General features: G+C 39.8%; 1 protein-coding gene across 2 annotated transcripts in view; it reads left to right on the top strand.

The window, feature by feature from the left end:
• Positions 1-10,501: 10,501 nt before the first annotated feature.
• Positions 10,502-13,084, top strand: part of LOC146513139 (ras-related protein Rab-26-like) — a 132,037-nt gene continuing 129,454 nt past the window's right edge. Inside the window, exon 1 of one of the 2 annotated variants that reach the window (XM_085171584.1) lies at positions 10,502-11,023. In XM_085171584.1, coding sequence (XP_085027710.1) covers positions 10,847-11,023 — 177 coding nt within the window. In that variant the 5' untranslated portion in view covers positions 10,502-10,846. The remainder of the gene's footprint in view (positions 11,024-13,084) is intronic. The other variant, XM_085171585.1, reaches the window with a different exon arrangement.

Here is a 13,084-nt window from a genome sequence, read left to right as displayed (position 1 = left end):
GAGGCCTCACAGAGTTTTGTGAAACGATGTGACCGATGTGATTAATTCTCCATCTAAAATACACTTTACAAACTTCAGAGGAGCGTGTTTATGGTTGTGGTGAAATATGGAGAGTTCTAAAAGTCTTGACGGTAAAATATTGGACAAAACAAGCTGGATTTGAACCAATAAATCTTTCCTCCATTCCGCGATGAAACCGCTTTGGCCTGTGTTAGTAGGTCATTCATTTGTCAGCCTGAGCGTTCAGCGTCCGCTAAGGTCTGAGTTACGTCTTTATGTTACTGTCACGATTTCTTAGGGCTGCTTGACTTATAATTATATACAAGGTAAATGCATTTACTTAATAACACGAGTAGATATCAGAGATGTGAGATGAAGGTGGGGAAAACATGTTTCTATGCAAATGAAAATAACATGTAGTACCATAAATGGCCTCTAGATGGTGCTGTTCACCATGTTATCAGCGTATTTAGGTCTTTGTGCTTCATTCTTCCAGATTCACTGCTTCACAAATATTTTTCTCAAAGGGAATCAATCTACCCTGTGTGTGTTTGTGCGTGTGTGACGTGTGTGAGCGCTACGCTGCTATTCAGGACCTTTTGTTGGTACGGCAATCCTTTTATCTGTTAATGACAAGTTTCCAGATTCATCAAAGACTGCCGGGTGTCTGTGATTTTACACAAATTCTTTGGCGTTGTATTCTCCTCACATGACAGATATTATTCAGAGCTGCTTTTATGCTACCTTTTCAGTATCTGTACTGATGTTTAAATATAAACATCAGTGTTTCCCTCCAACAGCTGTGTAAAATACCACAAATCATCTGTTTAAATTTTTTAGAAAGAGAGCAGGAATAATGATTTGTTTTGGTGTACATGACAAAGTGGATGTGTATTTTTTGAAAAATGAACACATACACTAGCTGACAAAGTAATTTCCACCTTGCTTGCTTCATGGATAAATAATAGCTTCCCTTCCTAATGATGGAGGGTGCACCATTCCCTGGAGAACTGACTATGACTACTGTGTGTCCTGTGTGGACCCATATTTTTCCATTATTTTCATCATTAAATAATAAAAGCCTGATATAAAAAAGGTGTGCGACTAAACAGTGTTTCCTTTTATTTAATGTAATGAAGCCGTTCATAACAGAGGAGCAGCCGTCTGGTTAATGCAGAATGAATGTGGCTGCATGTTGTGTTCTTATAATATGACCACATATTATTTTGGTTTGAAATTTTTTGTAAAAGCCTCTTTTACACTATATGAAAAAAAACCTAAACAAAAGTAGGGCAGGGGTGGGGGTTGGTAGCTAGCTACAAGTCTCAGCACATATTGACTTAGCCTAGCTGACTGTGTTCAGCCATGTTCCCTTTTAACCATTTTAAACATTTCTTCATTTAGTTCAGTGTTTAGTTAATTTATTATGTTTATAAATATCATAATTACATGTTTAATACATCTATGGCGTTTCTTTCTCAAATAGCAAACTCTTCAGGTCCAAAAGGCTCCAAAATGCACTGACATGACAATCAGTCAGTCATTTTTTAAGTTTATCTAATAGAAAAAAAAGAACATTGAACTAATTCATGTACATCAATTAGTGTGTAATTATGCTTTCCTTGAAATTAATGCATTCTCATTAAAGCAGGTGCCAGTTTGTGGATACCGCCATGTTGCTCACCCATCTTGAATACAAGGACCAAAATTGACCTTCCCATTCTGCCCTTTATGTATGTGGCTGGAGACCAGCAATATACAGAGTACACATGAGAAGTTGCCTTCAATCTAAAGATCAGAAATAGCTTTTTAAAACTATATATGACATTTGAACATTTATATTTTCATCATCTCTCCTCCCTCTTTTCCACCCTAATCAACTTCCTCCTCACCTCTTATCTCGTGACCTGAAGTCAGAGATAAAACATGCATAAACATGCTTATTTATTCCCAATGTTATCATAATGACTTACTGTCCATAGATTTGACATGTGATTCCCCCTCACCCCTCACCCCACGCCTCAGGGCAGCTGACAATGAGCCAGCTTAACAACAACAACTAGTTATAAGCTAGCATTATAGCAGCTAATGGCTTGAATGTGATAAACAGTTTGATTACATTCTCACATTGTAAATGGTAAATGGCCTGTATTTATATAGCGCTTTACTAGTCCCTAAGGACCCCAAAGCGCTTTACATATCCAGTCATCCACACATTCACACACTGGTGATGGTAAGCTACATTGTAGCCACAGCCACCCTGGGGCGCACTGACAGAGGCGAGGCTGCCGGACACTGGCGCCACCGGGCCCTCTGACCACCACCAGTAGGCAACAGGTGAAGTGTCTTGCCCAAGGACACAACGACCGAGACTGTCCAAGCCGGGGCTCGAACCGGCAACCTTCCGATTACAAGGCGAACTTCCAACTCTTGAGCCACGATCGTAGAAAAGTTTATTTGATAAGTGCCCAAGTCGAAAAAGTTAGCCAACTGTTAGCACTTAGCTAACTGACAGGAAAGCTATTATCAACAATACACCTCAGTAACGCTGTCATCGTCATCAAGCTTCACTAAATAACCAACTCGCACTGGACGGAGTAAATAGACATGGATAACTGCCATATTCAAAGCTGAGGTAAACAGCAGACTGACAGCTTAGACTCACTACAGATGAACAGTGGCCAGAATCTTAGGATGACTTGGGTGTAGAAACATAAAATAATGCAAAACATTTAATTAACACATATCCAGTTTTTTTTTTCTCGAATCCACCGAACGGCTGCCCCGAGGTACCCCTGAGCAAGGTACCGTCCCTACAAACTGCTGCCCAGGCGCTAGATTGGTGGATGCTAGTGATGGGTCGTTCGCGAACGAAATGGCTCTTAGAGCCGACTCTTTGAAGTGAACGATGCGAGCCGGCTCCTTATTGGGAGCCGTGAGGTTTTTTTTTTTTTGGTTTTTTTTCTCTCACCCTCTCTCTCGCCCTTTTTTCCGCTAAACTCCGCATGCGCGGCCTGTACTTTGCGCTGGGCAGAGGGGGGAGGGGCGTTAGTTACACTGGCAGTAGCACAGGAACAGAGCCAAAGAGAAAGAGAGCGAGGGACAACAATGTCACATTAAAAAGGTATAGTAATCATCCACTATTTTCAGTTGCAGATGATAAAGGATTCAGAAATCATGCAGGCCCATATGACAGAGAATGTGCATCTTCTTTTTGTTTTAATATTTTAATTTATATTTAATTGTGTTGTGGTTTGCAGTGTTTTGTGTTGTTTCACGTTAAATTTGTTTAAAAGGAAAAAGCTGAAAATTTAAATAGTTAAAAGTTTAAAATGTAGATTGTTGTTTTTTGTATTATATGATTTATTTATTACATTTTATGTGGAGTGAATAAATAAAGTATATTTATGGTGGACCTTAGAGACAAAGCACGTACAAACTCCAAAACACGTACAAACTCCTAAGCATGTACAAACTCCAAAACGCATAAAAACTCCAAAACACGTAAAAACATGTAAAAACTCAGAAGCACGTACAAACTCCAAAACACGTAAAAACTCAGAAGCACGTACAAACTCCAAAACATGTAAAAACTCAGAAGCACGTACAAACTCCAAAACACGTAAAAACTCAGAAGCACGTACAAACTCCAAAACATGTAAAAACTCAGAAGCACGTACAAAAGACAACAGAAGTGCTCCAGGTTTCTAGGGCGCAGTGTTGAGCTTTTGTTACCTAGTGGCTACACAAGCCAGGAAGTATCAACAACCGGATTTGGTGTGTGGTAGTAACAGGTAAATGAACTTTTTTTTTAAATTATTTGAATAAATATGAGTGCTTGTCTATAAATACACAAACAATACACACATGTTTTCAATTGTGTAATTTAAGTGATCTGGGTAGCTCTGTTTTGGAAGTTCAGTAAACGCTAGAAATGTGTTTTGGAGTTTGTACGTGCTTTTTGGAGTTTGTATATGCTTTAGAGTTCGTACGTGCTTTGTCTCTAGGGGCCATATATAAACACATATAAATAAAACCACTTTTTTTACATTAGTAATTCCTTTTCTGCATAATTTTATATTATTGTTAATGATTAAATAATTAAAGCAACAAAACAACCTGAAGAGCCGGTTCGGAGTCGAAAGAGCCGGCTCTTTTTAGTGAGCCGAGCCGAAAGAGCCGGATCTCTAAAAAGAGCCGGAAATCCCATCACTAGTGGATGCCCACTAGTGATGGGTCGTTCGCGAACGAAATGGCTCTTAGAGCCGAATCTTTGACGTGAACGACGCGAGCCGGCTCCTTATCGCGAGCCGTCACGTGGTTTTTCGCACGCGAGCCTTGTGCTTTATGCTGGGCAGAGGGGGGAGGGGCTGTAGTTACACTCACAGCACAGGAACAGAGCTGGAGGGAGAGAGAGAGAAAGAGAGCCAGGGACAACAACGTCACATTAGAAAGGTATAGTAATCATCCACAACTATTTTCGGTTGCAGATGATGATAGTTAAAATTTGAAATGTGAATAGTTGATTTTTGTATTATATAATTTATTTATTACATTTTATGTGGAGTGAATAAATAAAAGTATATTTACGGTGGCCCCTAGAGACAAAGCACATACAAACTTCAAATCACGTACAAACACGTAAAAACTCCGAAGCACGTAAAAACTCAAAACGCGTACAAAAGACAACAGAAGTGCTCCAGGATGCTGGGCGCAGTGTTGAGCTTTTGTTACCTAGTGGCTACACAAGCCAGCAAGTACCAACGACCGGATTTGGTGTGTGGTAGTAACAGGTAAATGAACTTTTTTTTTTTTTTTAATTATTTGAATATATATGAGTGCCTGTGTATAAATCCACAAACAATACACACATGCTTTCAATTGTGTAATTTAAGTGATCTAGTAGCTCTGCTTTGGAAGTTCAGTTCATGCTAGAAATGTGTTTTGGAGTTTGTACGTGTTTTGTCTCTAGGGGCCACCGCATATATTTATAAATAAACATATATAAATAAAGCCACTTTTTTAGCGTTAGTAATTCCTTTTGTGCTTAATTTTATATTATTGTTAATAATAAATTAATTAAAGCAACAAAACAACCTGAAGAGCCGGTTCGGAGCCGAAAGAGCCGGTTCTTTTTAGTGAGCCGAACCGAAAGAGCCGGATCTCTAAAAAGAGCCGGAAATCCCATCACTAATGCCCACTGCCTCACTGAGTGAATGGGTTAAATGCAGAGAGGAATTTTCCCACGGGGATCAATAAAGTAAACATTATTACATTATTGTTATTCTTCAAATATGATGAAATATAGCGTATTCAAAAATGTTGTTCTTTTTACACAAAGTAGAAACACACTGACCAGCCATGGACATTGTCAGGTATATAAATTCAATGTTTTTGAGGCCGTGTTAGAAAACAGAATTGAGCTGACTGTAATCTACTGACATCTAGTGGTGAGATTTTCCCACACAATACTTTTAAGCACCTTTAAGCAACTCAACAAGCTCTTTAAATCAGTGTGTGTGGTGGATGGGTGTGTCTGTGTTGGTTCACTCACCGGATCTGACAGTGCCACGCTCACACAGCGTGGATACTTTTAATAGCCTGCTCATCAAACGCATCTGCATTCTGTTTGTTTCCAACCTCCCTCTACAATCACTTCCGCTGCCTTTCCTACAGTTTTATGTGCCTTTGATTGTTAACTTACAGATCGGTCACTGGATCACACAGACATCCACTGTGCATCCCGATTGTGTAAAACACGGCAGGTGGTGCGTCTGATAACTCTCCACAGCTCCAGTTTGGCACATTCCCAGTTGTCCTCTGATATAATATTAAAGCGGAGGTGGCAGCAGCACTCAAAGAGTAGATATGACCAAAATGGGTGTGGGCTGCAAGTTCAATTCCCTGCTGGTAAAATCAGGCTAGAGGAAGTGAATGAATCCCACAGCAGATGCATCAGTGACTGCTTAGAGTTGTTGGAAAGCTGTCAGTGTGAAGGCTCGTAGCTGAATTAGGCTGCACTGGAAAAGTATGCTCAGCAAGTCTTCCATGAACAAAACAGATCAAATACAGTATGCAACCCAGCAAATGAGTCACCAGTGCAGCTCATCATCCTTTGTTAACCCTTACATAAAATGCTTTTTAGGGTGTGTGTCGTCACGGTAGACGTAGGAAAATGACTGTTTACTTGCAATGAGGGAGGGAGCTCCTGAATATAAACGAGTGACTCATGGGGTCTTTTTCTGTAACACGGTAGCTACCGTATTGTCTTCAGCTCTTCCTGGGAGAAGGGCAGGGATTTTGTCCTACACACACACACACACACACACACACACACACACACACACACACAACATATAAGCAGACGGCAATAATTGGTTGGGTCAAATCTGAGTGCACAGCTGCAAAATCATATGTTGAACTAGACGGCACATTCTCCAGCAAGGCCAGCACCCTGTCTTGCAATTTTAATGAATGTCAGTGAATCTACAATGAAACGTTACGGGGTTGTGCCATTGCTTATGCTCCATGGCTCCACCAAGTTCCTGAAATTCAGCTTATTTCTTCTTTCTTATTGATAACATTAATGATCCACTGATCAAGGAAAAATGAGCAAAATCAATAAAAAAGAGAAAAGATAAGATTCCTTTTTTGTCTTAAGACAACCCAGAATGCTAAGTGTGAACTGGCATTGCATTGAGAGTTCCTCCTCAAAAATATAGAGTGTAAAAAATTGATAACCAAATACTAAGTTTAACGTAATAGTTATTTAGTTCCAGTTCACAACCGTTTTAAGGCATTTAAGGTAATATTGCAGAAGAAAAAAACAAAACAATGATCTGTTAGCAAGAACATGGCAACAGTGGGCAGGAAGAACTCACTTTTAACAGGAAGAAATCTTCAGCACAACCTATTATGAGGGCTCTGAAATCAACGTCAAACATGGCAAACATGCACCATTTTGCATTGATTTATTTGTTCAAAAACAACAGGTCCTCAACATCCATTGATAAAAAATTACCATTTTTTTCTGCTTCTGCCAATATTATGGTGCCAACTGAGATTATGGCTACTTTTACTTGAAACCAGGTTAACATGCTGATATTTTCACACGAGAACGGATGGAGAATGGTATCAGTGCATTTTTCACATTTTTACTTATATATAACACAAGAAGTGCTGCCAATTACCTCCTGGTCAGCTTTTGAATCATTGCAGTTGAAGAGCACTTTGTATCTTGGAAAACACAGTAGGTGACATGTAGGGGTGTCAAAAATAAGGCCTGGGGGCCAGAATCAGCCTGGCAAAGACTGAAATCTGGTCCACTGGAAGGTTTTGAAATATAAAAATAATTAAATAAAAGATAAACAATAACAACTAAAGAAGAAAAAAGTCTAGATAGTTCAGGTTTGTTTATTTTTTTAGTTTTAGTTTTTTTTTTTTACAATAAGTACACAGTGGGGCGAAAGAATGGGATGTTTTTTTGTGAATTAGCCTGGGCGGTGAGCTGCCGGAACTTTTTCTGTAATTTTTTATTTTATTTGTGTTGACAGATTTTTCTAATTTGCTGGAGCAGTATTTCTTTGTCATGAGTAAAAACTGAGACGCACCGTTGAAGTTGCACGTCTTTTTCTTATATCAAATAGGATTGAATGTGTAACGTCTAAAGTGGGCGGCATGTGGCCCACAATGTAAGTTCGACATTCCTGCCTTGCAGTTTGTAGAGGATGACATGACTGCACTCTTAAATCCTGCACTGAGACACTATAAGACATGTAAGAACCATAGATCTGCTCTTTGTTGACTTCGCCCTTGGTTTTAATTGTATTCAGCCACATCTTCTTGCACACAGCCTTTAATTTAATTTGAATATAGATTTTAGCACAGTGTTGGCTCACTGGCCTCTTAACAACCAGATCCTGTGGGTCTAGGCTATTGGAACCCTGCCCAATCATCCTCAACTGGATCCCCTCAGGGCTGTGTGTTTTTTACCACTTCTATCTGGGTCTAATACTAATAAGCATTAGAACAACCCTAGATCGAGATGCATGTCGACAGGACTCTAATTGTAAGTCTTCTGCAAGATGTGGAGCAAAATTATGTTCCAGTCCTTGATGAGTCTGTTAGCCTGTGCATTCTCCTAAGAAACGTGGCTTCAACCAGAAGTGTTCAATTTCAAAGAAATTTGTGACATTTAACTGTATTTTTTTTAAGTTTTAAAGCTTTTCCCTACTGACAAAGACCTCCCCTATGACCATTCATATACACGAATTAGGTTATAGATTTCTGTAATTTTACACATTTACGTCTTACAATTGAATCCCAAAGAGTCATGCTCACAGATTCCTTTAATTTACTACAGCAGCATTTCTTTATCATGTAGAGAAACTGAAACACATGGTTGAAATTGTGCTTCTTTATCTTATATTAAAATGATTCAGAGATTAAATGTGCAGTTTAGTGCTGTGCAATACTGTAAATTTTGTTATGCTAGGCAGAATATTTAGGGGAAAACACAATTCAGTTGGCTACATACTGAACTTAGGGGATAGAAACAAAGTATCAGTCTAATACCAATACCAACATCAGTGTTTGGATCAAACCGCCTCCCTCTAGTGCAGACATAAGAGGAAAATGGGGCGTATGTGACCTGTGATGTAAAAGGAGTTTAAGATTTCTGCATCAGGATGAAGGTTTGGACTCAGATGTAGCACATTTACATTCATGGTGACAGTTTGGGACACTGGACTTTTCTATAGTGTTTTGTGTATTGTATTGTATGCATGTATAAGACTACTTATGGGCCCATGAAAAACCATTGCCCAAGGACCCACAGGGCTATTTGTGTTTGGAAACTGTTGCTTAATTTTAATATGTCTAACACACGCCTTTTTCTCTCTCCTAGACTGCATGGTTTTGTCAACAATTCCCCTTTTTGCTGCTTGGCACCTGAGATAAAAAAATGTGTGTGGCCGTGCCAAGCTCTATTCCAGTTAAATATTGACCATCCCAAAAACCTGATGACTCATTTGGCTAATGGGGTTCAGCATAACCATTTAATTTTTTCCTGCTGTAATGCCACTCTAAATCCCAAACGTCCATCAGTGAAAGAACAAGCTAATTGTTTTACAACACAGGCAACCTGAAGCCCCACATATTACAGGATGCCTGCTTAACAGCTGTTGGACTTGTGCACTATACCCAAGAGGAGCTGCCTTAGTAGTATTGGACACAGGAGATACGAAGCCATGAATCTGAAAGTGTCTGCACAGAACAGCAAGTAGAGGAGGTTTGATCCAAATATTGATAGCATCGATACCAATGGTGGTATTGATATCGGATTGATAAAACCAGAATAGGATCGATACTTATCCTCCAAGTTGAGCAAATGGCCTGTATTTGTATAGCACTTCACTAGTCCCTAAGGACCCCAAAGCGCTTTACACATCCAGTCATCCACCCATTCACGCACACGTTCACACAAGCTACATTGTAGCCACAGCCACCCTGGGGCGCACTGACAGAGGCGAGGCTGCCGGACACTGGCGCCACCGGGCCCTCTGACCACCACCAGTAGGCAACGGCTGAAGTGTCTCGCCCAAGGACACAACGACCGAGACTGTCCAAACCAGGGCTCGAACCAGCAACCTTCCGATTACAAGGCGAACTCCCAACTCTTGAGCCAAGATTGCCCCATGAGCAAGTAGCCCACATAATTTTTTTCATTCTTTGCAAATTAATATATATATATATATATATATAAATACCTCAAACTATGGAAAATGTCAGAACCGTTTTGTGTTGACTGTCTATTTTATTTATAGCCTGTAGCACATTTAAAAAACAGAAGTTAACCCAGACAGACTAATTTACATTCCAGGTCTCCAATAAACCCAGTCTCAAAATACATGAAAAGCTGAAAGATGTGTTTTGATGTGTAAACTAATTATTGGAAAAGTGAAAATCACAGTGAGTTAGTGGTCATTGGAATTTGCAAATTGATGATTCAGCTCATAAGTCATGACACACTGCTCTCATCTGCCTTTAAAAGTTAAACGTATCAATATCGGTAATTGGTATCGGTATACTTGCCCCGCATCATACCAAAATTTGCAGTATGGCACAGCACTAACAGCTAACTGAAAGTCTGAATCGGTGCCAGAAGGAAGCTGGACCTTTAAGACAGGAAATACACCCAAAACATTAGTGCTGTCTGTTTTTGCATTAAAAACTTGGAGCCACAGCCTAAATAAGATGTGCATAATACTGTAAAGCTTCCAGAATTACCCCGTAAAAAGACTGATTCCGGTCTCTCGTCCTTCCTTAAAATAATGACCGATCATTCATCAAGTATCTTTGATGTGCCGCATTATCAGCTATAAGAAATCTGTTTTCTAGCTTAACGAGACTGCTTTTGTGCTGCATAATTTGAAAGTGTGTGGATTTCTTTTCTCTTTATTTTTTGTTTTAGTGTGGATTTTCCACAGAACCATGCCTTCTCCCGCTCCCAACATCACGTTACGAGAGAACGGGAGAGAGAGGCGGGGAGGGAGAGCGAGAGAGGGTGCTGTTTACATTGTGAGCAGACCTCAGATTTACAGTCATCCAGCTGCACCGCGGAGACAACAGCTGCCTCTATTTAAAGGACAGTTTTTCCGTTTTGTTGTCACTTGCCAATTTAGGCTTTACGCACAGTCATGATTTTGACGCACAGGTGAACTTACCTCACCTCAACGCACCCCGATCAGAACTCAAAAAAGGAGAAAAGAAAAGTGTCCAGTTCACACTCTCCTCCTCCTCGTTTTTCCGTTTTTAATTGCTCGAAGTGAAGCAGGTCGTCAGAGTCATGTCCAGGAAGAAGACAGCGAAAGGCAAAGGGAGCTCCAAGAGCCCCAAGGCATCTCCGAGCAGCGGGAGGACGGGGAAAGGCTTGACCGCAGCTGCTGCTCCGTCCTCCGGGCTGGTCTATCCCAGCAGACCATCCATCAGCAACAGCGGAGAGTTTTATGACATCGCCTTCAAGGTGAGCACAAGCTTAGCGTAGGGTATTCGTCTTATAGAGACTTTACCTGAGAAGTGAAGCGAATTAGCATCAGCCAATTTTAAAAAGTCCCTCTTTAAAGGAAAAAAGTGTCTTATGTTCTTAGTTAAAAGGGTGCTTGTGTCCAGTAGATTGCATGACTCTACAGACAAATCACAGTGAATGTCTGCAGAGATGAATCTAAAGATGATTAAAGATGATTCATTTGCCCTGAAAAGCAGGCTTTTTCTTAAAATAGTGGTCTTTCAACTTTGTTTCTACTTTTGTAGTTTTCAGGCATGGCTGTGTATGGAAGTTAGTTTCAGCCAAGAAATATAATTTCCTATTGTGTTCATTTTTATTTCAGAATTTTCTTTTAGTTTAGTTTCTCTGAGTTATCATCTCACCTCTTTTGACTGCTGGATAGTAGCTCTATATACATCATACACCTTGTCATCTATGTTTCAACAGGCTTCTTAAGCCACTCAAGGTGCTTTAAAACAGAAAAACATACGTAACATATACAAAAACTGTGTGCTGTGTGCTTATGCAAGAAAACAAATGTTGTTTTCAGTGTCGTGTTTTTGACAGCCTTTCCTTCTGTGCTTGAGATTTCCTCATGTTTACCTTCCAAACTGCTCGCACATGCATGAAATGCTGTTTAGTGCATCTGGTGTCTCCTTTCAAGCGCTGAACTTTAGAAACATTAAGTGTTGCTGCACACATGTTGTCCGGTGCAATAACATGGAAGAGCTGATGATGATGGAGAGAGGTTTCTATTATTAATGAGATAAATTAACTGCAGTGAAAGAGAGCAGCGGCGCTTTTTGTTTAACAGGAGTGGAGCTGACAGAATAAGTGCTACTGCCATCTCATGGTAAAGCTCAGGTTTGATATGTCCTGATAGTTGTGTCAGGAGGCAGATGCCATCAGGGATGAAGGACTGTTTTAGTTTCCCTTACAAAAAATGTAACAACCGCCAAAAAGCACCATCTTGGTGTTTTGAAACCAGATGTGAGGAGTGAAAAGGTGGATGTGATTGACTGGTGCTCATAGGAGGTGATTGTCAGTCACATGATACGGCATACTTTGCTTTAATGTCGTTCATGGACACTTATGGGCACACAAATTGACAAAACTAACATTAAGTTTCACTTGTTATAAGTAGAAACAAGCAGATGAGCTTATAAGCTTATCAGGAAAGTATTTACTGACGTCAGGAAACTCTTTTGCCATACACACTTCCGTGCACCCAGATGTTTTTTTGCAGGGTGTCGCCCACTGCTGGCTGTTAAAAAAATGCAGCTTTTGCATCCCTTCATTCTTCCCTTTTTGCAAGCTACATCTACGCTGTGTGTGTGTAGCCCACTTTATGTGTCTAAAAGAATATTTTTGAGTTATAGCTTATAAATGAAAGACATTTTTTCATCATTTAAAAATCGAAATATCTTTTCTGTTTTTCTATACTATATGCAATTCTAAATACACGGTTGTGCAAAAGTCTTGAGCCACTCGTCATTTGTTTATATTTTGGTAGGAAAAATGGGAAATAGGTGCAGTAGTTTATTGAAATGTGCAAACTTAACACTTAAATAAATAAATGTAAATAAATGTAAGCTTGAAAGTCAATATTTCCATGACTGTTAGTGTTCCATTGTGTGTTTTTCTACTTTTAGTGTATTGACAGTGTACTTGGCATTACTGCTATGCTGAAAAATGAAGCATTTTCCAATTAGTAGGTCTTGCATGGTGGATCAGTATCAGTCAGTACTTTTATCTGCATTTGTAATTCCATCAATTTTGACAAGATTTCCAACACCACTGGCTGAGCTTCCATCATGTTTTAGTGGCTGTAGAGACTCTCTTTTTACCTCTCCTCTGACCTCCTCCATGCGCTTTGATGACTTATTTTGTCAAACTGTCCTCAGAATGCATGGAGATGGTCAGAGGAGATCCATCCATCTCTCTATAAGACTTACTGTAACCAATTTTCAGTCCAATTTTGTGTGTAATTTCACATAACCCAGCCTTTTCTTCCTGTTTCCCAGATACTGTTCAGCTACT

Source organism: Neolamprologus multifasciatus, chromosome 8 (assembly GCF_963576455.1).
Source record: "Neolamprologus multifasciatus chromosome 8, fNeoMul1.2, whole genome shotgun sequence".
NCBI lineage: Eukaryota > Metazoa > Chordata > Actinopteri > Cichliformes > Cichlidae > Neolamprologus > Neolamprologus multifasciatus.
The sequence above is the reverse complement of the archived record's forward strand: the minus strand, read 5'-3'. Positions and strand labels throughout refer to the sequence as shown.